The sequence below is a fragment of the Thunnus maccoyii genome, chromosome 11 (assembly GCF_910596095.1).
Source record: "Thunnus maccoyii chromosome 11, fThuMac1.1, whole genome shotgun sequence".
Classification (NCBI taxonomy): Eukaryota; Metazoa; Chordata; class Actinopteri; order Scombriformes; family Scombridae; genus Thunnus; species Thunnus maccoyii.
The window spans coordinates 10,050,279-10,078,173 of NC_056543.1; the positions used below are offsets into that span (position 1 = coordinate 10,050,279).

Genomic DNA, 27,895 nt, shown 5'->3' on the forward strand with positions numbered 1-27,895 from the left:
GAGACCTGTCTGAAGTGTGTGTGTGCATCTACAGGCTAACATTCACACTGATGTGCTTGAGATCATATGAGCCCGTGTTTAACCACATTTTACATAAACTCAGCGTGTGTGTGTGTGTGTGTGTGTTTGTGCGTGTTCAACATTTCGATTAATTTGTTCATGTATGTTGTACAGTTGTGTGTTTCTATGTCAGAGGAAGCGTGAGAACCGGGTCAGTTCTCCTTAGGAGAGGAGTGAGATGAAGAAGCAATGAATAAATGAGAGCAGGGGTGATGAGAAAAAGAAGAAGAAGAAGAAAGAGGTGAAGAAATGCTGATGCAGAGAGATCAGTGGTAGTGGCTCTCTAAGCTAATTACGGGGGGCTAAAACCAAACTTTAACATTATACTGTGTACAGTTGCAGCCAATTAAGAAGCATTGTAAAGTGGGGCAGATGGTTGGGGATGTGGGACAGTCTATAATACATTTTTGGGAGCATTGGGAAAATCACTTCTCTTGTTTGGAACTCTTCTTCTATGGTGGTTACACATGTGCTACTTCCTAATCTTTGTTGCATAATTTCAGGCCTAATGTACTTCTTAAATGTGTCGATTCATTATATGTACACACCCACACCCACACAAATACATATTCTCAAAAATTGCTCGCAATGTGTGTCATGCTCAACAGTAACCTAGTTATCCCAGAATGTCATAATCTTTGTTCCATCATTACTCTTGCTTTTTTAAGGTAAATTAGTTTAGTGGGCGACAAATTTCCTATTGTGATCTTCCAGCTAAACTCCGCCAGGCCCAGTGCTTTGGTTGTATGTGTTTTCATGGGTACGTGTTAATTAGGAGCAAAGCTTTCACGGCTCGATTAAATGAAGAGAATCTTTGATCCTTCATGGTTTGGCCTCTCATGGGCACAAACACCAGAACACCCCTGAGACAGAGAGAGTGAGACTGAATGTGAGAGAGAAGGCAAGGGAGAAAAGTAAAAACTGAGGAAGGGTAGAAAGTGAGCGAGTGAGAGACGGATGGAAAGGACAAAACAAAGTTAAATAACGCTCAGGCTCATTATTTTTTGTTTTGAGTTTTGAAAAATGACTTTATAGGTTAGTTTTGAAGGTTAAAAACAGTGCAAATTGTATGTAAAAACACAATTATACAAAAATCTGTGTGAAAACCAGATGTTAAATATAATATGCAACTCATTCATGTTTTTCCCACAACTTTTCTCTTTATTTTGTGCAGTATAACTAAGCGGGTAGTTCTGGTTCTGGAAAGTGAAGCCAATGTGGAAGTGACTTAAACCTGCATTCTCTCTAATGGCCAACAGGGGGCGACTCTATTGACTCTAAAAAGAAGTCCAATTGTATGGAAGTCTATGAGAAAATGACCCTACTTCTCACTTTATTTATTACCTCACTAAACAGTTTCCTAATGAATTTATGGTCTCAAACACTAGTTTCAAGTCTTCTTCAATACAGCATGATGTTCATTTTGTAGATTATGGCCCCGTTTAGCTTAAAATAGATGTTATAAAGCAGGGTGTCCTTTAGGGAGTGGCTATGCTGTGATTGACAAGTCCCTACCATGGCGACAATGTTGGTTAGTTAACATAACCATGGCAACCCCAAATTGACAGAGTAGGCATAGCTGTTGCCGTCGCTATGTCAGTGTGTTTTCAGTTCATGAAAGTTAATTGTAACATTATGGTTGCCTAAAAATGTTTTGTTCAGCGTTTGGTTGAACTAAAAGACCCTCTAAGGAGCTGGATGTCTGGCAAGTACATTTTGTTTTAATGGTTTTAACCCTGTATTTCGCTAGCAAAAATTAGCATTGGCATTATCACAGTTAATCATAGACTGTAAGTGCACTGTGCTAACCAAGCTAACAGCTAGCATTACGGTCAGCTCCACCCTCTCGTCCAAATATGGTCACTTCTGGCTCCAAAAATCCAAGATAGCAACGGTCAAAATGCAAACTCAAGGCTTAAAAATAGGAGTCTACAAACCAGTGGGTGACGTCACAGTGGCTACGTCCATTATTTTTTCCAATTGTCAACATTTCAGGACAAACTTGTTTACTGTAAACTACTGTAATGAGTGTCTTCCTGCAATATGCAAGCAGTATGAAACAAAACAACATTCTTGGATATGTGAAGATGTAAAATCCAGGAAAAAACCCAGTTAATCCTATCTTAATCTCTCTCCTTTTAGAAAGTATGATGAACCTTTAATAAAGCCCCTAAAATGCTTTGGAGGTCTTTTAATGTACTGAGGGACTATTGGGGGTTAATTATTAGTAGTTAGTTTAGTTAATCATGACTCTGACTGATCACCTCAGACAAATACACACTCAAGATACAAACACTCACAACCAAATCACTTGTTATTTAGCCTTTATTAAATAATAATAATAACATTAAAAAAGAAATTCTTCTGTACAAAGTCTACAAACAACAGTTTGAGTTATCTGGCCAGTGCCGTAGGTGTGTGTGTGTGTGTGTATGTCTTAGTGTAATGTGCATGTGTGTATGTCTGTATCCATCGAGATAGAAGAGGTAATACTATCTGGACTTCCAGAAAGAAAGAGTTAGCAAAGTCAAGCAGAAGAGAGAGAGACATATATATGTGTGTGTGTGTTTGCGTGTTCTCACAATGTACATTTTCAGTCATCAGTGCTTACTGTTGTTGTGTGTGCGCGTGTGTGTGTGTGAGAGAGAGAAAGAGAGTCAGAGGAAAGTAGAAGTAAAGAGAGAGAAAAGAGTGAGAGAGAGAGAGATCAAGAGAAATAATAAGAGAGCTCCAAGGCACTTGGAAAACAGTCCAATGAAAACACAGTCAGATGGACAGAAAACCCTCCATCTCTCTCTCTCTCTCCGTTGTTCCCTCTTTCCATCTTTCAACACCTTTTCACAATCCCCTTATTTCCTTTGTTTACTTCATCAAAAAAGTCCTCCTGGCTATATGCCCTTTAAAGGGGAGAAATAAGAGAGAAAGACAAAAAAAGCAACTTTAAGTTCCAGACAAAGATGCAACAAGCGTGACATGTTTGACTCTTGTTTCCCTTTTCTTCCTCTTTTTTTTCTCTTTCAATTTACCCCCAGAGGACGACAACTTGACCTGGATATTTTTCACAGATTCAGAAAACCAAGAAAAAAACTTTCTGGGATTGACCTTCATCTGCTGCAGCAGAGCAGAGTGAAAAAGACAAATATAAAGAGGACAGGGAGAGGTCAGTGACTTGTTCTTCAATGTCATTTTTAAAAAAGATTTCTGTCTGGGTCACTGACCTCCCCTCACAGTATGTCTTCTGTTTTGTTGTCTCTTTGTTTGTCGTTGATTATGTGTCTCTCTCTCTCATCCTCCACCTGCCTGGTTGACGGTCTTGTTTAATTTTCTCGTTTTAATTTTGTTGATCTTTTTTGTCTGTCTGTCTTCATCTTATTGGATATGTTTACATGCACAGAATCACTTGGTTATTAGCCATACTCTAATTGTTTAGAGTCACTTTTACATATGAACCTTTAATAGACTTTGTTTGTAAAAGAAAGTAACTTTTTTTAACTGCAGTTTACTTACAATGCAGGGAAAATAAATATGCATTACTGCTTGCTGCCATGTTTTATGTTGCTATTAAATGTACCCATAATCTAACAAAAAATGCAAGTTATTACCTTCATCTTCTTGCAATCAGGTGGTACAGTACTGTAGTGTGTGGTGGTCGGACTGGATGCCAAGTGTACAAAGTACAAGAGGCACAATCTCAAACTTCAAGTCAGTGTTGACTTTTTCATTTTTTTTAACCAGGAAAATATGAAAAATGTGCCGATATGTTCAACATAAGCCTTTCATTGATATGTTAATTTAAAAAAAGGTATTGTGGGAGGCATTAACGGTACCCTGTGGAGTTTTCTTGTAAACAAAGTTGTATTAACAGTCAGTGTTTCTCACCAAAACTCATCACATCGTTGATTGAATTTCCTTTAAAACATTTGCAAAGCCTTTTTTTTAAAAAAAAAAAAAACAATTTTAAATTGCTCATTGTTTATATCTACATTTGTTCGCTTGCGGTCTTTGTCGCCCTTGCCTTTGCTGCAACATTACTACATTTCTTGGCCCGTTACTGCAGCTAAGTGTCGATCAATGGAGCGGCGTTAAACCATGTTTGCCACACGCTCATGCAAGTGCACGAGATACAAACAAAATGGGGACCCATTCTTAAAGAAACGTCTCAATACTGAAGGCTACTAGTGGCCAAGAACTCCACAGGGTACCTTTAATTTGCCACCAAAATGTATTTAGCTAAGGCCAAATAGTGTATAGCATATGAAATGTAATTCTTTGGAGAAATAGTTGCATAACGTTAGCCAAAAATGTTCATGCATAACCTGATAATTTGAGTAGGTCCAATATCCTCACCAGGGACCGAGTTACTTGAATAACTGGAGTCATAATGGGACTTCTCCTGCATGTAAACATAACCATCATCTCTCTCTCTCTCCTTCTCCCCTGTCTGTCTATCTTTCTTTATGTGTACAGTATATGTGTGTGTGTCCCCCTGTTCATCAGTCTCTTCAGCAGCACTGGCCCTCCTCGATGGCTGTCCTCCGATACGGCGTATACTGTAGTTAGCTTAAGGCTCGATTGTGTGTCCAAGAAAGTCGACGGTACGATTTCCATTCTCCTCTTTAGTCATTCCTTCTCCTTCCATTTCTGAGCGTCCTTCATTCGGGGGGGGGGCGGGGGGGAAGTTAAGAGTGGTGGATAAAAGGCAGGTTGATTCATCACTCTCAGTCTGTTTTCCACCCAAACTCTTTTAACACTTGTTCAGACCCCCCCTGTGCACAGACACAGCTCTTTGGCAATCCATAGGTTGCAATAAAACAATCATTGACATTTTGTTCACACAGTGTCTGTCCATCATTTGGGCATCATACAGTCTGAAAAGCAAAAATATATATATATATACCAAAGACAAACTCTAGAATACTGAATCTAAAGCACGACTCCATAACAGCATGTTAGATTTAGATAAACCTCTGATTTTCTGTCTTCCATCTTCCTTTACCTTTCTTCTACTCTTTTTAAAGACTGATAATCTGTAATGGAAAATGTGCCAAAATAGAAAAGGACTGAAGTAACAGTTAAGACCATGGAGTCCAACACAATGCTAAAGAAAGTCTAAAAATGGCGTAAGAGCTCTACAGGGCGTCTACAAACTGAAGCTGGCTTTTCTTTACCTTTTTTTTTTTTTCCCAACAGACACAAGTCTAAAACAGAACAAAAACAGTCACCGTTACTCTTCTATGCCACTGGTTTCACAAAGCGCAGACCGAGGGCGGACAAAGGAGCGAGCGAGCGCCATATGGCAGGCGTTGGACATTTGAAACTCACAGAACTCATATTGAAAACTCTCAGAAACAAACAAAAAAAGAAAATGTCCTTTTTCATCCTCTTTTCCTTCTTTGCCTTTAGAAATCTAGATTCATTTGAGTTGCGTGGTTTGATATCTTTTAAACTTCTTTAGGGGGGGGGGGGGGGTAGGCATTCGCTTGATATGTGTTGATTTCAGTCAGAAGTACCCACTTTAAATGGTCCACTGGTGTTGAAGTCTTCACAACATGTCTGCATGCCGTCTCTATTGGCCACATTCAAATTCAAGCTGAAGTCAAATTTGACATTGTCCTTCTGCAAAGTACCAGTCATGGGTACATGTTAATGAAATTCTCGTCTTCATGAAGAATCCCATCACCAACATTTTAACCAAACATCCCTGACAGCGCTGTCATTTGTGGTCCAAATGTCCAGATTGTCACGGGTGCTCTAGTCCATCTCCTTCCTAGCTTCATTCCAGTGGCTGGTGGGTTATATTCTATGGTAGATCTGTCATTCATATTCATTTATTCATTCCTTCATTCATTCACAGGCTTTTATAATCAAGCAGGTTCTCTCCTGCAGGCGGAGGAGATATGGTACTGTAGGTACAGGGGAGACTAGGATCAGGTGTTCCCCCAGTTTAGGCCTCATAGCATGTAGGGTAGATCAAGGTCACAAGTTCCCACTGGCACATGAATAGGCGGGGAACTCTGGGTTGAATGTTACCCCTTTAGACATCAGAGCAAGGGAGTAGCAGGATATTAGGTAGGGGATACTGGGCATTGAACAACAGATAGTGCTTCTTTTTCCTGTTTTCTTTGTCCAAAGGGAGAACAAAATTACTTTTGAAGGGGATCACAGGACATGTCTTTCCCCCACGGTTCTCCCTCTCCTCCTCTTCATGCCTCTGAGCAGCACCTCTGTTGGTTTATCTTCACTTTATGCTTGATCCCGTCGTACAACTCGAAGTTGTAGTTCTCCAGCGTCGTAGAGGAGCGCGAGGAGAGCCCGCTGTAAGAGCACGTGCAGTAGAGGAGCAGTCCGGCGCAAACCGCACCCAGCAGGACGCCGAGGGAGCTCATCACGATGATGGTGAGAAGGATAGGGTCCAGGGAGTACAGCCAGGCGTTGTCCTTGTCTTTCTCTGACACTAAGGTGACGGAGGGAGGGTCCACATCAGAGGAGGAGGGGGTGGAGAAGGAGGACGGCCACCCCGGGAAAACATACTCTGGAGAGAAAAGAGGATGATTAAAATAAAATCTAAATGCAATATGTTGTCAATGAACATTTCACTCATGCTGTACATTCAGCATCACATTTTTTTCAACTTGCCAGATATAATAATTGCCAACATTTTCTCATTATGTTGACAGAAAATGTAACTTGGCCGGAATTTCTTTTTCCTGCAAAACGTGTTTACTGTCGCAAGTGAGTGGAATATAAACACAATTCCTAGGAAACAGGGTTGGTCTTGCCCCACATCATGGCTGACATACTCCAGAACAGCTAATTCTTTTACCCACAACCCCTGTTGTTACTGACATCAATAAACGGGGAAACATAATGAAATTAATTACTGTAGAGGTGTTCTGTTGTATGTCTTGTGTGTTGAAGGGTGCGCATCTACTCGGTATAAGCAGTCGTGCTAATCCACTTAATGAATGTATACACATGAACAAGCCGATCCGCAATTAAGTACTGCATTTAGAGTGTTTTATAGAGGAACACAGTGAAACAGATACGCAAACACACACACACACAGACACAGAGAAGCAGTAAACAGACTTGTTTAGTGAGGTAAGATGCTGAGTACTCTTCTTGTATCTGCCAAGGGGCTGGAAGAAACAAGGGATTGTAATAGTAACGCATGTGGGCACACACACACACACACACACACACACACACACACATGGGGAAGTAAACCATGATTGTTACAGACAGATGTTGTTCTGGGTGCCCAGGAGGAAGCTGTCTGTCTCACTTTGCCTGCCACAGAACATGAAAGAGGAGGAGAGGAAATACACACCAACATGCCTGCATGTACACACAGAAACACACTTCTTAATGCTCTCTCACACTCTTACACACTCACACGTACACCAGAGGTTGTCAGTCACTGTTGCCACAGGCTTTTTCCTTGAAATCACAAGTAAAAAGAAGAGCCATGGGCATGTCTGTGCTTGTAATTTCACCATTCTGTGACGGAAACTTGTAAAACAGCCAGTATTGCCTCAGGTGGGAGAGGAGGAAGAGAGGAGAGAAGAGGAGAGGAGAGAAGAGACGATTTTAACCTCACCTTCATTGAGAGAGGGTTTGTTGAAAACATGATCTTTTCCAAAATCCATAGGTCTGGGATCTGTTTAAAAGAAAGACAGAAAGAATAACAGTATTAATCTCAATCGTACAGTCAAACCAGAGCTGTTCTAGAGTCTACATCATGTTGTGATAACGTCCCTCCATCTCTTATGTTGTCAGCACACAAGCTACATTTGCGGACAGGAATCTAACTACACAAACAGCTCGAACGATGAGTGATCTTGTTTAAACTTTCTGAAGAGATCAGGCAAGAGATCACCTATAAATCGTTCTGTTCTGTGCTCTGTCTGTCAAGGGAAAACAACATCCAGGGTTGCTTAATATTTCCCAGAGACTACCTGCATGAAGCCAGAAAGTTTCATAATGTGATAAACACCATTACTCTTTTTTTTTATTTGTTTAGAAATGAAAACAGGAGATTTAGAGAATGACCAGAACGATATAAAAGAGAGAGAGAGAGAGAGACTGGGAGGCTGAACTCTGAAAAAAAAAAAGACACACAAAACTGTCTCATAGAAAAATATTACTTTTATTACCGTTACATTCCCCGCAATATATTTTCTTTTTATTCCAAGACCATGAAATTCAACAAGCTAAAATACCACTTCATATTTCTGAGGCAGACCGAAGTGCAAGGCTTTGAATGGTTTGGAAAGCTCAATTCTGCTTCAATTCAGTTTTATTCAAGGAAATTGATATTACAAATCCTAAGAAAAAAAAAAAAAATAGAGCAATATCTGTGCAGCCGATAATCATTTATTGCTGGGGCAAGGGAACCAAAAAACACATTATGAAGTGAAACCGTAAAAGGTTTTCAAAAGATAAGAGGTGAAAACTTATGTTAGATATGAAAAAAAGATAGAGAGCCTCATTTCCTCAGTAAGATTAAGTCATTTTTCAATAAGACAATTTTAACGTGAGGCATCCCCGGATGAAACCTTGTATTTTTACAAACTTCCAATACTCATTACTATATCAATCTCTAAATAATAGTAAGAATACCGTCAAATGAGACCTGCTATATGTTAAATAAACATAAAGATATTTGCTCAAGGATTAAATATGAGGTAATTTCCTTGAAATCAAAGAAGTGATAAAAATCACATCTTTAATTGCTTGAATTGACCCAAAATTGACTTTCAAACCCAATTAGAGCATAAACAAAAGACTCAAAAGTTTCATTTCAATTCAAATATTACCACAAACAACAAATCCTATGCTAATTGAAGTGTATTCATTTTCAGGAGTTTTGGGTGTTGAAAATTTCTTCATTTAATTCTTTGTATTGTGAGCCTTTATTGGCTTAATCTTTCTTGGTATAGTTCAATATTTGATTTGCTTGAAGTGCAAAACAGTGACATCGAGCGCTGCTAAACAAGAATTCAAAAAGACAATCATAAAGTTCAGGTGTTTCCTTCACAGAGGCAGAGAAAGTGCACAAGAGTAAATGTAACAGTGCTGTGCCTAAAGCCAGGGATGATCCCGAGGTTGGTTTTATTCAGTCTGGGTGAGTCCAAAGCTAATCATAGTTTCAATAAGAGCTAATTTTATATTCATCCCTTGCTGAGGCCACGTTTCAGAATGATCAGTCTTTTCTGCTTCCAACAGTTCAAGAAAAACCTCTTTGATTAATAAAAAACTCTTATATTAAAACAATAAATCAAAGAACAATAACAACATCACCTATTTGATAAAAATGACATCATCAAGGTAGATTTTCTCAACATATATTTGTACTTTTACCCCTAAAATCTGTGATTTCACATCACGGAAATCGAAGGTGAAAACAACAAAAAAAGAAAGAAGGAGAACAAAGGAGTGAAATACAGGTGATCAAAAAATATCTGGCCAACCAAGACAGACATCTCCAAGTAGGGGTGTGCGATATGACGATAGTAGATCGTGAACAATTAAAATGTCTCCACAATCTGCTTTTACATAGAGATCATTAGTATCATGCTACGGCGCACATGGTATCGGTTCAGCTCTGTGACGTCTGCTAGCAGGAGGCTAACGGGTAACAGCACCGACATGGCGAGCACCTCGTACCGCATCTCCAATCTGCTGGAGAAAACGACCCCCAGCGACAAGGACTTTGGGTAAAAACGAGATCACAGCAGAGCAAATTATCTGCACAGTTCACATCAGGAGCCCAAACTCGCATTGTCACGTTGCCAGCTCACCAGTTAGCTCACAGATTTGATGCTTGGTAGCGTGTTTGTGAAATCTACGGCAGTGTCGATGTCCTGCGAAGAGGCTCACCTGCTGCACATCATGTTAAAGTAACAGCTGGGCTAACAGTTGGACTGGACTAACAGTTATCTGAAAACGACGCACTAATGCTTTTACACTGCAATATCCATTTTAAACAAGGCCAAATAGACTGCCACTACTTTTTAATGTAGCTTTGCACAACTTTATGTGAGTCTTTCATGGGTGTATATTTTTATGTTGTTCGTGAGCCCCTAAGCTAACCTAGACAAAGACATCATGTGATAGACAATAAAGTTTTTGAATCTTAAAAACCAATATGAAAAATAATCGTGATAAGATCGTGGATCGTGATCCTGCCTGAAAAAAATCATGATACGATACTTTTGCCATATCACCCACCCCTATCTCCAAGCACACTCAGAAAACTCAAAGTGGCCTGGAGATTATGAACATGTCTTCAAATAATGTTGGCAGTCGTCTTAACCATCCCACTAAATAAAATAATATGTTCATGTTATTCAGTGCAAAATAAAAAAAAAAAATGAAATAAACATGATTATTCTGCATTTTGACAGTTTGCCCAGAGTAAACAGTTACCTCCTAGGCTAAACATGGTTGATTTCATCTCACTGAAATCTACTGTTAATGTAATACTCAACTTAGTACATGACCATGAAAGCATCCAATCAGTCTTCTGATAATGTAAATGAAGTTTCACAACAGACCCTCCAGGCTCTAAATTCTCCTTTCTCACAGTCAACTGAAATCACTGCAGGCCTTGACAAAACATTAAATCACTAACGGAGAGATACTAAAAGAAGCAGGATAAAAAAGAAAGATGCCCAGACACTCTTTTGACGACTGTTGAACACTTTCTAATGATCCTGGCTTAAAGCCCTTAGGCTAGGAGCCTGAGAAGAATCATCACGTGGATCTGAGGGGAGATTAAAACTCCCTGTAGCCCCATTTTATCTCTACTCTCCAATTAGTAAAGAGAAGAATAAAAAGGCAGCTTTTTTATTCAGGCAAAGCCATGGATGGCTCTTTGGCACCATACACTGTTCCAGTGGGGGCCCGAGGACCTGTTAGAGTGCTTTCACCCGTAATATTTCTCCAGGAAACGGAGGAAGAGAAGGAGGAGGAGGAAGAGAGAGAGAAAAATAGAGATGGCCTGAGGGCTAGAAATGCTTACCGCATGGTTTTATGAATGCAATCAGCTCCATTAACTAATTAGAAATATTAAAGGGCTTCAAAGTAGTCTGTGATGGAGACAGGAGAGGAAAGTGAAGGAAGGTTGATTTAAAAGCACTGAAAAGACGCCAACACATTTTCCAAATCTTGCAGAAAGTTTGATAGAGAGAGGGAGAGAGAGAGAGAGATGTTGGAGAAAACTGCATGGGTAGCACAACATAAATACAATCATATATCATTTCTCTGTTTGATTTTTGGACCTACATTGATTGGGTTATGGCACAGGGCTGCTAGAATGAGTCATATAATGTGTAAATCATACACAAGTCGATTGAAACGGAAGGGAGAAAGGGGCTAGCAAGGTAGAAAATGGATATGCAAGCACAAAATAACTAAAATATGTGTTGACTACAGCACAAAACAGCATTTTATGAGACACAACATGATGAAATTGGTCAATATGGGGATCTGCAGAGTGAATAGACAATTTGAAAATGCATGAAACAGTGATTTAACTGACCGAATTTAATAGCTTAGTGGAAATCTGGATTATTTGCTAACACAGGTCTGTGTTTGTTAGATGGTGTGTGTGTGTATGTGTGCAGTACGAATAATGTGTGCCTCCATCATGCTGTCTATTCTGCCAAAAGACTTCTTTCATCTGCTTTTGTGTTTGAAACAACCTGCCCTCCTCCTTCAATTCTCTCCCTCTTTCAATCCAAACCCCAACCTGCCTCCCTGTTAGCCTTCCTCTCAGAGTAAAAGAAGAAATCTATCTTTAGAAAGTATAGAGAGCAGTTTTTTTTTTCTTCTTTTACTTCTTTCATCTCCCTCCATCTCTGGGCGCATTCTTTGGAGGAAAAAGGGGCTCGCTTAATGGGCTCTTCTCCTCTGAGAGATTTTGCTCTCCTCCTTTTCTGCCTCTCATTTTCCTCTCCTGTGTTTTTTTTTTACTGGAAGGATTTGCGATGAAGGGAAGGAGTAGAATAGGAACAAGCCGGTTTTGATAAAAGGGCTGGGGGATTTGCGCATGAACAAAATGATGTAGGGGGCGCACACCACACAAGATGGTGAGCAGCTGAAAAGTTCAGAAAACAAGTACGCCCAATTTCACAGGTTGTAGATAAGAATAGAGATTAATAGTGGGCTTCTCGATCTAAAGTAAAAATGCCAGAATACTCATCAGTCTTCACACATAACATAAAGATTTGCCTCAGTTTTGCGTCACTATCTGGAAAAAAAACTGGATGCTTTCAATGAGGGACAAACATTCGCTATTTTCATGTCAAAGTCAAGAAAAGTTAAGTATTTTTTTTTGTTAAGATCATCTCAGTGAGCACAATAAACATAACTGTTACTTTGAAACAAAACTCAGTCAGTATAAAAAATAAACATTGTAGAACTATTATACAGCATAGGCACACTCTAACACGTAATTACAAAGAAAACAAAAAGGCATTTGATTATTATAAACAGTATTGATACCCAACCCAAAGTTTGATTTTAATTTCTATCTTAAGATTCACAGTAAAAGTAAGAAATTATCATAAATCATCAGAACCTTCAATAAAATGATTATTAATGAGCAAAAAAGTGCTGAGGTTACTATAACTTGTAACAGAAAGGATCAGAAATGCATCGTGTAACACTTGTCGAGTACTATACTCTGTCAACTCAGGGAAAAATGTGATAATAAATGCCGACATATCCACTGTTTAACAGTTGATTCAATAAAAATACATCCAAAAAAACAAACTTGTGTGAGGTGTGTAACAGTAGTGCTGCACTGGAATCAGTCATACTTGATAGATTATGGTGAATGAAATGACTAAAAGAACTGACCACTGGTCCTGGATCAGTGCTTTGCTTAAAGGCTTCATAAGTAAAAAAAGCTTCTTTTTTTTTTTGTCACAGCATATGCTTGGTCTCACCTGATGAATGGAAGCAAAACAGACAATTTTTGTAGCCACATTTTCAGGTTACCAGGCCAATATGATATATAAGATTTTGAATCTCAACAATTCAGAATTTGTCATCTAGGATTACACACACAGACGTAAAGATTTTGACTTGCACAGACGACGAAGAAAAATGTAAATGCAGGTTCAGATCCTTGATACATATATGATTTTGGTTTTTCTGTTTTGTTTCATTCACTCAGTCTAATGTGTGTAGAACATACAATGATGCTTAGTTTGAACATTAACAGACACAGGCATTAAGTTATCCATGAGATCCAGGCAAAAAAAAACTGTATAGAGTCCATTAATCTCTAATTTGACACTGAGGCACTGTACCTCGTTCAGGAGGTGATTAAAAAAAAAAGGCATATCCAGAATGTATTTAGTCGTGTACTGTAAATGACAAGTGCACTCAGGGCAAATGCAAACATGAGACTCAATCACGAGCCGGTAAAAAGTCTTGATGTGTCCGTGCATATGTATGTGTTTGTGTATTTTGATGGCAAACATTTGTTTCTAGGTGTGCAGAGACATAAGCTGTCTCATCCTATGTTTCCCTTGTGTAAACCAGGCAGAAAACAGCACAACAATGATTCCTCTTTCACAGACCAAAGGAGCAACACACACGGTGGATGTGTAGCTGTCTATCTTTCACGGCTGGACAGGCAGCACTAATTCCTCCTATACCTCTCCCTTTTCTTTATCTGTCTCTTTCACTCACTCTCAGTCTCTCAAAAGCTAGCGGACAAATAAATACCAGCTTCACTCAGTCCAAAAGAAATAGCATTCTATCTTTCTGTAGTACATGAACACACTGGGTTGCGTAAATTTCCTCTCTGTCGGAGGCAGGCAGTGTCCAAACTGCAGACCAGAGCAGGGAAGACAGACAGATCCTGCTCTGACATTTAGTGAAGAAGAAAATATGCTGTTACAACACAGGTGTCTCATTTGTTTGACAGTTGCAGTCTGTCTACCTGTGATCTTCTTGTTATTCTGATCATAATCCAATCCATCAAATTTTCAGGTTGTGGTGCAGCTGTTGAAGCCAGTATGCTCTTAAGAGCATCCAAAAAGTTGTTATCAGCCGTCTCATCGACTGTCAAAATTGGCAAACTGAAGTTCTGACATCTACTCTCATCAGAGAGGGATGTTGGTAAAGTTTAAACACCAGGAATTGTATTTCTCTCATTAATCTGCCAGTTCCAGCCAACAAGGAAGTTGAGTGAAGGTGCATCCTGATCAGTCAATTAGATCATTCATCAGCAACAGGAACTGCAGTGTCTTGCTCATGTAGATTCTCATCAGTGAAGAGTGGTGATTATGCTGAATACTGCTCCTTCATTTCAAGGTGTTTTCACACCCTTTGATCACTGTATCTGAACAAAGTATTCAAATGAAATTGTATAATTCACATGTAGTCCAGGTTTCAACACTGGGAATCATAGTCATCTTTCTCCAGTCTGATGGTAAGCATGGGCTCAGGGCTTGGCCTGCTGCCTTGGCACAGGGGGTTTTGGTTGGGGCTGTGGATCAGATTATAGCTGGCGTTTTGGTTGTGGCAGGAGTTTTGGTGACCTTGCTGATTTGGTTGTTGGCTGTTGTGATACATCACTGAATGATGATGGCTAACGCTCGTCTTCTTGGTCGCGCCGTGGTAACGATGGCAGCACAGTATCACCACCACAGTTACAGTAACCAGCAGCAAGAGGGCACCTCCTCCTGCCAACAGATAGTACCAATAGGCAGGGACATCCTTCACTGCCACTGTGTCTACTGTGGGCTCGATCACAGGCATGGCGCTCCCTGGAGGGCAGGAGGACACATTACTGGTTGGCTCAGTGGCCAAGGGAGGCAGGCATGCAGACTCCACTGGAGAGTTAAAAGCTATTAATTATCAAATTGACCGTTTGCTAAGCCCTTCTCAATTGTCATATCATAGTTTAGGAACCATAACTCGGCTGTCAAGCTTTGGATTTCTCAACATGTTGAAGCTGTGTGCATAGGGCTATAGTAAGAGTGATGATTGGCATTGAAAGTGTGGAGGGTAATGCTTTTATTGTTTTCCAAAACTAAAAAAACAAAAGCAAAAGTGTAAGGAGTGTATTAAACTGTGCTTATCTGTGCTAACATTAGCTGTAATTGGTAGCATATCCGGCTGACTAACCTAGCATACTACCTACAGTAGTAACAAAAGTTATTTCCAAGGCTAAGGACACATCATTAACTATATACAATGTGAGGTCAGAGCTTAGCCTACATTAAGCTCATCCACAGTGTAGTAATCTTGCACTGTGTGGTATTCCATCTCCGATGCTATGATATGCAAATGTTAACCGAGATAGCATTACATTCGCCAAAACACATTGGTTTGTTCTCATCCTAAAAGCCTTTTCTCGTGTCACGTTAAAAGTGAAAACATAGCCTGCTGTCTGAAAATATTAATTATGTAGAGTAAAAGCCTCAAATTAAATTTGGTCATATCATACTTATAATAGGCTACTAGCACTTCTTCATGGATCATCAGATGGTGAGGATCCTGACCTTTTGCCATCGGCGTGCTGCTTTAGCCTCAGTTTTTCAGCACAAAATCATGTACGTAGCCATCACATGTATATTTAAGTTTAAATTGTGTCAGCAGGAAACATGAAAACGTCAGCTGGATACAGTGTTTTGAACCAACTCATGGAGTTAACATTAGCTTATCTAGCTAGCTCGCTAAAGCTGATAAAATCTGCCAGCGATAGTTGTCATTTCAGCTGGAAAAAAATCAATGGTAGCCGACTGAGAAGCCAGCCCATTATTTCACAAATTACTAAGATTTTTGAGTGGTAAATCGACCTGTTATTATTGGAAACTTCATGTTGCATGCTAAAGTGGAGAGCTTGACAGACGTAGCAACAGTAATTAAGGTAGGTGGGGCTTAGCAAACGGTCAATTACTGGAGCAGTGAGCTGAAATTATTGCGCATTGCTGGTATTCAACTAAACATAATATCAAAGATCCACAGCACGCAAGCTCACTGTCTCAATATATAAACAACCATATGCATGTGCATATGCCAAATCACTTAAAGTCTTCATTCCATAAAAAATATGTTGATACATATATTGTTTTGATTATGCTGATTTTACTCATCAAAGTATTTTTGATTGATGCAAACATCACAAGCAGTAGCTGCACATTGACACGCGAAGGCTCATGCCATGCGTTCAGATTCGATCACAGAATGCAAAGCCTTGATTATGCAGTGATTCGCTGATTTGGACAAAAGGTGGGGAGTGTTAAGTGGTTGTATTTGAAAGGACGCAGCTTTTATCAGGGGCAAGATCACATTGAAGGGAGACGAGGAGGGAAAGAGAGAGAGATGGAGAGGGGAAAGAGGGAGGAATTACAGGAGTAGAGAGAGGATAAGAGAGAAGGCATTATTAGAAGAAAGAATGAAGTGAAATAGAGAGAGGTGGTAGAAAGTGAGAGGGGAGAGGGTGGGAGGGAGGGGAAGGGACGGGAGAGAGTTAATCCTGCCATGATATCTTTAATCCTGCATTAAAGGGTTTGTCTGAAACTTCAATACTCTGTCAACTCACTGTGAAAGAAGAGGTTGTAGAAGAGGGAGGGAGGGAGGGAGGGAGGGAGGGGGGGAAGAAAGGGAAAAAAAGAAAAGTAGAAAGAAAGACCGAACTTGAGCAAGAAAGAAAGAGGAAATAGAGCCAAATGCAGGCAAGAACTGGATGGACACGAGAGAGAAGAGAAAAAAATAATGAAAGGACACAGGAGGGGGAGATGTGCAGTGAGAGAGAGAGAAATACAGAACCTCAAGGAAACTAGTGAGCTTAATATTTTCTTTTTTTAAGTTCAGACGTACTCTTTAAGGGTTTAAAATTGGCTTTGATTGTAAAGCTGCTCTCTATGCAGGCTGCACAGAGAGCCTTCCCACCAGTGGATTAAGAGACAGATGATTTCCAGGGCTGCAAAAATTGACGTTACTTTGCTTTTTTGGGGGGGGGATCTAAAGGGAAGAAAAACGAAAAAGTTTCTCAAGAGCACCATTCCTGAAATGAGCTAATGAGTATGGCTTTCAAGGAGCCGGTTACTAGTTTCTGAATTAGCTCAACTATCTTTCTTACTCTCATTCCCTCAAATCACACGTCAACCACCTTCTCTATAGTAAAATTAAAAGCAGAAGTTTGCCTGTGTGTGTGCGTGTGTGTGTGTGTGTGTGTGTGTAGCATGATCGGCCAGTGTGCAGCCAGTCATCTCTTGCCAAAAGCCAAATGCCTCCTTGGTTGCCATGGATACAAAAACCTAACAGTGTGGCACACGGTTCACGTCACAATGAGTCTGCCCTTGTAATGTTTCCTAAGGATCAGATTATCAGGTTCTAATTAAGGAGAGACATTCTACATTTTATCTTCAACTGTCATCAAACCTATTCAGTATATTTTTTTATTAGTTTTTCTTCACCATGCTATGATAGAAGAAGGTATTAAGTAGGCTATAATTAAAATTAAAAATGGAAAGGGATCAGCTGAGACATTATTCACTCTGTCATGTCCAATTCAGCTACTGTACTTCCTCACACTTCCCTATTAGAGATGTCAGTTCCATTTATTATATCCAAATAGTATTTAGTTGATCTTTTAATTAATTTCAAGTTTACGTTTTTATCTCTGAAAATCCAGTTCAAAAATCCCTTTTCAGTTAAATAACCAGTGATGAAGTGCTAATTCTTCATTTCTTAATCATAGACCATGCTGGATTTTTAACATTTTCAAGAAAACTTGCTCTCCACAACCACAAATTATCTCAACACCCTCCCACACACACTCGTTCTCCAATTCTCTGCATCAAGACACTGACAAAACATTTAATAAAAAGCAGAGGAGCAACAACATCCACTTATCCTAAGAGAAAGACTTTGGTTCTTTTCCATTTTCATATCTAATCCTTTATCCCGGGGGCTCAGTCTCATGAAAACGAGCCGAATGTTAGAATTGACACTGTTGTCTTTCTGGGAGTCACATGATACCTGTTTAAGACCCTGAGCTGCAGTCAGATCAGCATTGGGTCAAATACTTGAAGTAATTTAGAGTGTGAGTCAGGTGACATGAGTTTTCTGAGTGAGTTTGGCTCCTGGCTTTTACTATTTTTGGGAATGGCATTTTATGCGAACAAAACTGAGCGCCGCTCAAGTATCTGACAGCATTCAAAGAATGTTTTTGATCTATTCACACACACACGTGCGCGCACGCACACACACACACACACAGTTACATAGTAATCTCAGTTATACGGATAGAAGCTGAATAAAAGTGCAGTAATCATACTCATACAACAAGTATGTGCTGTAAAAAAGTCATTAAAGAAACAGCTGTGTGTTCCAGTTTCAACCTGGGGGCCCGACCCCCCATGAACTTTGATCTACATTCATGTGGACACAAATCACCAAAAGAAAACCCGACACTTTACAAGTCAATAAAGTCTTGACATAATTCTACGAGTGGTCAAATACGTTGGGGCCCCAAGTTTGACAAAATTCAACGTGTATATTCAAACTTTTTTAAAAATACCAGTATTCCCTAAATAAAAACAGTCCTACAGCCAGCGTTTTAGGTCACAACCAAGAGTTTGAAAACAAGAGATCCAGTAGCATAATCTCCCTAAGCCCTTTTATCTGCTTTCAGACTGGCCTATTTGAGGATGCAGGAGCAAAAAAAAGAAAGAAAGGGAAAGAGAGAAAAGGGAAGTTGGATGGTGATCAGCTCTGCATTTCATTCAGGTGGGATCAGCAGCTTGCTGAGCAGAGTAATGCGGTGAGGAATGGAGGAGATGAAGAAAAGAAGGAAGGAAGGAAAAGTTTAAAAGGAAAGACAAGACAAGAAGGAGAGAAGCGGCGAAAAGAGAGAGAGAGAGAGAGATGTTGAGATGAAAGTCGAGAGGCGGAGAGGAGGGTGGAGCAAAATATAGAAAAGGGCAGGAAAGGGAACAAGAAGAAGTGAAGGGAAGAAGGAGAAGAAGAGAGGCTCCTTGTATGGTGTTGAATGCAGAGAGAGAGCTTATAAGGTGACACCAAATCAGGATGGAGGAATGGATGATAAGCACTTTTTTTCTGCTTGCTACAGTAAGAAAGTAGCGAGGGATGAACTGATAGATAGAGTGAAGGTCAAGAAGAGACCTTTGTTTCATCATTTCAACCATGACCTCGTGATTTCAACCTTTGTCACCTTATATGCATTTTACCATATTAAATAGCAATAAAATAATAAACATAATTTGAATTATTCACAGTGGGTCTGTGTGCACTACAGACATGGGATGTGTTGTGTGTATGTATACCAGTAACACACAGTATACACACCATTAAAAACCTGAAATCATACCAGTCTACAGACTCTGCAAACACACCTTGATGTCACCTTAATGCAGTTGCACTTTCTTACTATTACAGAATTAATTTTAAACAGTAAATTTTTTTGCCAGTGTTGCCGTCATAATGGATAATCTTGTATTACTCTTTGATTCTGAAGTGAAACATAGTAGTTTTCTCACTGAAGAATATACAAGATCAAACTACATAACCAAGAGTATCAGCCCAGCATGCAGGAATTCATGCTGGAACAATGCAGTGAATCTATTACATCAAATTTGCAATGTTGCAAAAAATATATATATCAAAATATATCATTGCAATATTGTATAAACCCTGACAAAGTCAAATTCTGAAACTCTAGTTACTGTACATATACATGTAAGAAACTGTATTTAGATTTGTTTGGGAATCATGTAACAGCTTAAAGTCAGAATAAGTTCTTATGAATTTAAGTGAGTACTGTATAAGATTGTATGGCAACGTATGTATGTTATACACAAACAAGGTTACTTAGGGCCGGTGCAGTGCTGTAAGCTCAGCTTAGCAACAAGCAGGAAGCACAGACATTTGGCACAGGAAATACAAAAGAAACAGGAAGTAGCACTTACTGGTTATGCCAGGAGTTAAGGCGGGGAAAGGCTCTGGAAAAGAGAAAAAAAAGGAATATCACTGGAGATAGTAAGTGACTGATATGTACGATGAAAAGTGATGAACAACCAGTGGCTTGTCCTGTTAGTAGGAAGTGCAAGGGTTGTCTGTGCTTCTAGACTGAATATGAAGGGACTTTCCCCCCTTGGAGCACTGATAGAACCACTATAATATAAATCTCATTTAGTGATAAATGTTTGGGTGATTCTTGCTCAGTGTGAGTTCACAAATTCAATCTCATTTTCATTGGAGCTGCTCCAGGATGGGATTTTCATCATCAAATATAGTTTAGGTTCTCTGGGCTTAACATCCAGGTCAATACAATGAAGTAATATTATACTATTTTTCAATCACTTTCATCCTAAGTGTTTCAGTGTAAAAACGGCGGTTACATCATTATGTACAGTAGATGAAAGGATAGTAAACAATCACTAGCCTCTCTGGTGTCAGACTAATAGTTCTTAAATTGTTAACAGAAATGCATTTTAATACAGCTGAACTATAAAATTGCAACATGCTGCACTTTTTTGCTAAGGTACTTGTTAGACCTGTTTGAAAAAATCAATAAAGATTTGTTGCGTTCCAAGATGGCAGATAGTATCCAAAGGCCCATACATCTTCCAGGATGACAGTTATTTTTACAAAATGGAAAGAAAGCAAAGAAGGGAAGACAAAAGAGTGGGCTGACAGTCTAGAAAGAGAGGAAATGTGTCCTCCCTGAACGTGTTTCTCTCTCTCTCTCTCTCTCTCTGTGTGCCTGTCATTTCTAAATAACTCTCACTTTTGTCTTTTTGCTTTGTCATTCTGTCTCTCTTTCCTGCTGTTGCTCTTTATTTTGTTGTCTCTCTATCCTCATCATCTTTTTATCTTCTCCTAAGGTGAGACACAAGGTTTTAATGGCAGCAGACATGCTGGGACAGAAGAAGAAGAAGAAACAAGAGAACGGATGGAAAACGGAGGGTAGAAAGAGAAGTGGAAGTAACGGACGTGTAGAGAAGGGAAATGGAGGAATGGGAAGGAGGGGTGGAGGTAAGTTAAAGGGTCATGGGAACAGAGACTGAAATTTACTGCTGTTTATTATTTGCTGGGGGGATGTGACATCTATTATAAAAGTGAAAGGGAGAGAGATGAGGGGAAAAAAATAAAGAAAATAGATGGAGAGAGAAGAAAATGGCAGCACAAGAAAGACAGGATGCAGCAGTGTGAAAAAGTTAAGAGGAAAGATGATAAAAAGATAATAGACGGAAGGAGGGAGTGAGGAATGGAATAATAATAATTGAATAATAAGAAAAAACAATGAAAAGAGTGTAGTGGAAACAAATTGATGGGAAAGACGGAGGAGGTAAGAGTAGGTCATCGCACATGAAAGATGCCACTGCGCTCATTAATAAATCATATGCACCTTCCTTGTTTTTACCCTAGATGTGGCAGTACACAGGGGTGTGAGTCTGATGAACAAAAACTTTGACATCTGAGATATCCCACTTGACCCTTGACAGAGATGACATGACAGGGAAAAAAACATGCTTGTGTGTGTGTGTGGCTGGGTGGGATTGATGCTTGTCAGACGAGGAAATGTGAAGGATTTAAAATGTAATTCTGTGTCTGTGTGTTTCGAGTGACCCTGCATTTTTTCTGGGATGGTGACAGTTAGTAGGCCTAACAGTAGTTTTATTGGTAGGCATGTGAGTGGACAGACAGATGATCTCTCTAGCATTATAACCGCAGAATAACTACATGTTGCTCTCAGACTGAATGGAAAGAGTAAGTGAGAGACTGAGAGGAGAAATGCGAAGAATCAAGAAATGGTGATGGGGTGGGGAGGCGGGGGGCGTTGATATTGGAAAACACTGACGGAGATAGAGAGAGGGAGATACAATGAAAGATAGATTAGAATCCATGCCCAAAGGCCATTTGTGGCCTACTTTCTTTCATTTATATATATTTTTTCTTTTTTCTATGTGTGTATGTGTGTGTGTGTGTGTGTGTGTAAATGCAAAATATAATTTTTTTCCCTTCTCTCTCTCTCTTTCTCTCTCTCTCTTGTCCAGTATCTGGCGTAAACGGTCTGGTACGAAGGTGTGAGAGAATCAGGCAGAAAAATAGACAGACTGGCATTGATAAATAGGCAGACAGGTAGACAGACAGGTTATCAGACTTACGTGTACACTGCTCCAGCTCGATGCTGTTGCTCATGTGGATGTTATCTATTCTGATGTGGCCTCTGGTCGGGTGATCAAAAAAACCTTCAAACACCACCTAGACAAAAGAAGGAGAGGCATAGAAACACAGAGAAAAGCTTCTTTCAGACAAATCAAACAAACAAACTAAGTGGGTAGGTAATGATAAGCTGTTGCAACCACCAATAGACATAAAACTGTAATAGTTTATCTGGACTCCAATTAAAATCGAGCAGTAAACTGACAGATTCCCTGCAGTCAATTTAAAAACTACCCTTACCTGATACTCCTTGGGGCTTTGGGGCAGAATGGTGCGTCCCTCCTTCCAATGAGGCCCCTGGTCTCCTTTTAGAGCCCATAACAGTGACTCCTCCTGGTCGCTGTCCCTCAGCAGGACCCTCAGGCTCCCTTGCGCCTCCCCCTGTAGCTGGTAATAGAAGACGAGGCAGAGCGGACCTCGCTCCGGCCCCACCTCGGGGCTCAGCAGCCGGGCTCGCTTGCGCTGGGTGTGGGCGCCTGCGTCAAGGTGGAGGTAGTTCCCTGAGAAGTCTGGAGGAAAGGACGAGACAGGCAGATGGTGTTATTGTATCATCATTGTTATTATGGATCAGTGATACATTTCAGATTAATGAGGTGTAACAAATGATAAATTACTGGCCTATAAACTGACACATCATCAACCGTTAATACAACATATATGTTTTTCTCTCTCTTGTTTGCATTTCATTCATTTAATGGATTCCATTTTAATGAATTTTATGATTTGTGAAAGTGCTGTTGCGGAAAGCAGATTCACGTATTGCTAGTGAAACAGGCCCGACGTACAGTGTGATGTAGTAATGCGGCAGGATGTGGTTGTTTAGGGCTTAAGGCATTACCACCATCATTCTGTGGTATGAGGCTTAACCGCGAATGAGACTGCCATTTTATCATGGCTGCTAATGGCTATGGAAACAAATGAATACACACACACACACACACAAACACACAAACACACACACACGTACACACAACACTGCCAAACAGCCCTAATCATTCTGAATGCTGACACCTCGTTCTGTTGCTCTCCCCATTTTTGCTACTTAGTCAGCACCGCCATCATACCAATAATGCTTGTGCACTTGAAGTGTATCCGTGTGTACGTGCTTTCTCTACGCACACTCACTCTATCAATTTTTTTTTTTTTTTTTTTAATTTAATCAACTTCCTTTCTCTCCTCTCAGCTCAAGGAAGGAAGGGGTGACTGAGAGAAAGAGTGAGCAAACATGACATATGAGAGAGGGAGAGAGAGAGAGAGGGGAGGGTACTGCTACAGGGTTTTCTCCAACCCAAACAGGACCATTATCATTAGCTTGCTGCTGTGTTTGGCTGTTTGTCTATTTTGTCTATTATGGCCGGAGTGTAAAAGCTTTGCTGGAGCAAATAAGTCTTTTTATTGACACACAGACACTGTGGTTGACACTTCATAAGGAGCGAGAGGGAGAGAAGAAAGGGGAGAGGAGACAAGACGAAAGAAACTGACAGCAAAATCTATCTATCCATCTATCTATCTATCTATCTATGTATCTATGTATCTATCTGTCTGTCTATCTATCTATCTATCTATCTATCTATCTATCTATCTATCTATCTATCTATCCTCTTTTCATCTCTGTTCTCCCTCCCTTGGCTGAGACAGAAAAAGGAAAACATCCTACAGATTTTGCAGCACATCACGCTTAATGAATAATGGATTTGGGTTGAGGTAACTCTGTTTCTTCACTTGGAGGCAATGAAAAAAGGGGGACCTAAATTACCGTTGCTCATTAAGTACAGTTAGAGAAAGTTGCAGTGTTTTTCTGTCTCCCTGCGTTTGATCTTGGCGAACGTACAAAGGGAGGGAATTAATTAACAACTCTCCATGGGAGGGATAGGCAGGGATGTAGAATTGGCTCTGAGGGAGGGAGGGAAATGTGTGTATGTGTGTGTGTGTGTGTGTGTTAGTTCATTTGTAGGTATCTTGCTTATGTTTATATCTGTGTGTGTGTGTGTGAGTTCATCTGTCAGTCATTGTGTGCGTGTGTGTGTGTGAGTTCATCGTTTTGCATACATGTGTGCAGTATTTGTGTGTTTGGATCCTCTCTAGTTTTTTAGAGAATTTAACTTGAGTGGAGGAGTTTATTATGTGTCTGTATGTGTGTGTATGTATCCTCAGCTCTCACACGGGAGGTGAGCACGTACAAAAAGAGGGCACTCATCAAAGTATTACTGTGAATATAATATGTGTCACATTGATTCCTAATATTCTTCATTCAAACCGCCACAAACAAGCAAATAGCATCTTGAGCTGAGTAGCCTTCATGTTCACGTTGCATTCATCTGAATGACATTATGAAAATGCACCATGCCTGAAAACTGAGGATCAAACATGTCTCCTAGAAACAATGTCTATATACTACTGATTTGTTTCCTCAAATATGTTTTGAAGGAAACATAAATGCTGCCTGGATTATGTATGTTGCACCAGACTTTGACACTGGAGACAGAGTTTTGCATTCTGAGTGCTGAATGTGGAAGGTTTAGGGTACTAAAACAGGTTGGGTTACAGGTATAAGGTAAATGAAAGATCATAGTACATATTACATATTGAAAAACCACCATCTTTCCCTTAACCAACTGCTTTGAGTTCCCTAAACATAGTGGATACTGTAGGGAACATAAATAAAAAAACATGTTGTCAGACAACGTTTTGCAGATATGTTACGAATCAAATACATTTTTAAAAAGTTTAAATTTTGAATTCATACTAAAGTCACATATCTGTTATCACACCATAATGATTGGTCAGAATTTCCTGCACATCACAAAGTTAGCTTGGAAGAAGACTGAGACAAACCTCTCCAAGCACTCTGAGCAAACCAAATGGGCAAAGGTAATTACAGAAATACCAGTTAGGTGTGAAAACACCCTTAAATTATGTCAGAATTAATATAGTTTACGTACTTAAATGTCAGCTGTTGGATTCAGGTGTGAAAAGGCAAGAAAAGATTGTGAAGAAGGCTCACAGAGAAAGATGATTGACACCTTTTTGCATCAAGACAATTCAAAGCAATAGCATCAGGTGTTAGAAACTATTATTATGAAGTCAATTTTAGTGTATTTTTACCTTCTTTCACCCCTTCTCTATCTTCCCTTCCCTTCCTTATCAATAACTAAACCACTTCCAACAACGTCTGGTGTGAGTTTCTTTCGATGAAAATCTCCACAGGGTAAAGAGTTTCAGTCTTGCCCTATCTGAGATCAAGAGAATAACTTATGAGCTCTGTTCGGGTCGGATTTTCTCTTTTAAAACCCTAAAAGTGCTTTCAATGACAAGGGCTGGGGATTTGATCTGCATATTGAGACAGCTTCCAGACAGGGTGCCGCGCTAATGTTGCTGTAGAACAAGACTTAATGTCATGTTGCTGTCTAACACTGAGACAGGGACGCTGCCAAGTCAGTTACACACACATGCACAGACACACACTCATAACGGCGCATACATATACTTTATTTTAGACTTGCGTACACAGGAAAGGTTTGCAGGCACACACACACACACACACACACACACCCATCACATCCTAGTGTGATGTAGAGCCTCGCCTTATGTCACGGCCCTGTCTGTTTATGAAGGAGCTGCTCAGTCAACCATAAACTAGATGGCTTCAACAGATACAGAGAGAACCTTGGTATACAGTATGGCAAGGTCGTGTGTGTGTGTGTGTGTGCGCGCGCCTGTGTGTGTGTGTGTGTGTGTGAGAAACAAACCCACACACCTTCAGTGTTTAATACATGGACAGTCCCACCTTGAGTGGTTAAATGTGTGTGTTCGTTTGTGTGTGCGGAGCCTCGGGGAGAGCTGGAAAGCTAAGGCAGCACTTCTGTCAAACCCATCATCCGACTTATCTGACCGCTTTGGGCTATGTGTGTGTGTGTGTGTGTGTGTGCCTTATGAGTGTGTAAGTACAGTAAGTACGGATGTGATGGATAAAACAGTCTTGGTTTTCCTCTGGCTGTCTTATTAAAGATGGACAGATGTGGAAACAGGCAAGAAGTACCACTGAGGGAAACGGAAGGGAGGTCAGTGAGGAGAGATCACAGTGATGGAGCGAGAGGGTGGAAGTGGAAAGGGACATGAAGATAAATAAAGTACATACTGCACTATGAATTTAAAAGTTAATAAGAAGTGGATGACTTGTTTGAGGACTGGAAATAAAAAGACGATTTTAGTAATGTTAGGATATAACATAAAAGAAAGGAAGACAGAAAAAGCTAACAAGAAGGCTGAGGTAAAGTAATTATATTAGAGAAGTGAGCCAAAGATGCTACAAGACTGAACAAACTACTACTCCTACAGTACAGTTAAAAAGATAAAAAATATGGGTAGAACTCTAAGAAGCTGTACATTAAAAAGGAGGAAAAACAAGAAAAGAATAGAGAAGAGACACTAAAGTAACAAACTGGGTTAGAGAAAGTCAAACTGTTAAACCTAACACTTTCTGAAAAACTCCAATTAAGTCGTCGTACACACTTTTAGCAGATCAGAGTGAAATCCTTGCATCATAGTTGCTGTCAGTAGTTCCTCCCAGCACTGGGAACAGTAATATTCCACCACAGGACAGCCACTTTGCTCTTAATTAGCTACAGAAGGCTTTGTTTTGAGGAAGGTCAAACATCTCCACATGATGATGTTTTTTTGTCTGTGTTTAAAAAATGAGAAACATCTTGAAATAAAAAATTAAAAAAAATTCCAAGAAAGACAAGAATAAGAACATTGTTGCACACAATGTTTTTACAAAGTTTGAATGAGACCTTTCTTTTGTCCCACTGGCATAACATTAAACTCAGGAAATTACCATATTGGCCTGAGTATAAGATACTATTTTTTGCTTGACATTATGTTATGAATTACGAAAAAGTGCTGGTTGTATTATTCTCGTCAGAGTCGATAGTCAAAATCAGGTGTTGGAAAAAAAGGTTTTCTTATATTAGGGGCCAACATAAGACAAATATAAGGCCCTTTTCTCTTTCCTCCACTTCATACCTGCAGTCACTATGGTCAGCCATGATGTAATGTGGTGTTTTTAAACGTACATGTGTTTGCACCGTATGAATAAACATGCACTCACTGTCTGATCCTAGCACCATATCCAGCCTCGTTCCGTGTGTGCCGTGTCCGCTTGAACCGCCGCTGGCGGTGTGAAGGGACCAGCTCACACCTGACTGGGGATCAGCCGACCAGCCGCACAAGCTCTGCTCAAAGTCACATACGGCCGACAGGGACGGAGTGGTGGCTGTGAGAGAGAGAGAGAGAGAGAGTGAAAAATGGTGAGTAAAGATGTTCGATAGTGATTTTTGACTTAACTACCTTTTATTCCCCTTTCAGAATGCTTTTAACACCATATCAAATTTAGTTCTTTTTTTTTCTCAGTTTATTATCATCCTGTTTATGACACTCAATGAATAATCTGGCTGGCTCTGTTTAATTTTGATAGTGCTTTGAGAGAGATGCCCATTGTTTTTAGATGTTTTGGCAACAGCGTTCATGTAATATCACATCTCAATGAATCATGCTGAATACAAGTATTTCAGTAAAAGAGAGTAATAGAGATACACACAGAGAGAAAGAATGA

At 39.9% G+C, this 27,895-nt stretch overlaps 1 protein-coding gene and 1 long non-coding RNA gene across 4 annotated transcripts in view; one reads left to right on the forward strand and one right to left on the reverse strand.

Moving 5' to 3' along the window:
- Window positions 1–2,711: 2,711 nt before the first annotated feature.
- Window positions 2,712–27,491, forward strand: LOC121907107. Its single transcript, XR_006098799.1, has 3 exons — window positions 2,712–3,220; window positions 20,940–21,090; window positions 27,405–27,491. It is a non-coding gene; the product is annotated as an uncharacterized LOC121907107 (long non-coding RNA).
- The window catches only part of LOC121907106 (neuropilin-2-like), a 100,186-nt gene continuing 76,298 nt past the window's right edge, over window positions 4,008–27,895 (reverse strand). The window contains exons 13-18 of one of the 3 annotated variants that reach the window (XM_042426483.1): window positions 27,392–27,556; window positions 22,522–22,790; window positions 22,224–22,320; window positions 20,022–20,054; window positions 7,661–7,720; window positions 4,008–6,592 (exon numbers count right to left, since the gene is read on the reverse strand). In XM_042426483.1, the coding sequence (XP_042282417.1) occupies window positions 6,264–6,592; window positions 7,661–7,720; window positions 20,022–20,054; window positions 22,224–22,320; window positions 22,522–22,790; window positions 27,392–27,556 (953 nt within the window). In that variant the 3' untranslated portion in view covers window positions 4,008–6,263. Of the gene's footprint in view, window positions 6,593–7,660; window positions 7,721–8,190; window positions 14,850–20,021; window positions 20,055–22,223; window positions 22,321–22,521; window positions 22,791–27,391; window positions 27,557–27,895 lie in introns of those variants that run through there. The other 2 variants (XM_042426485.1, XM_042426484.1) reach the window with 2 other exon arrangements.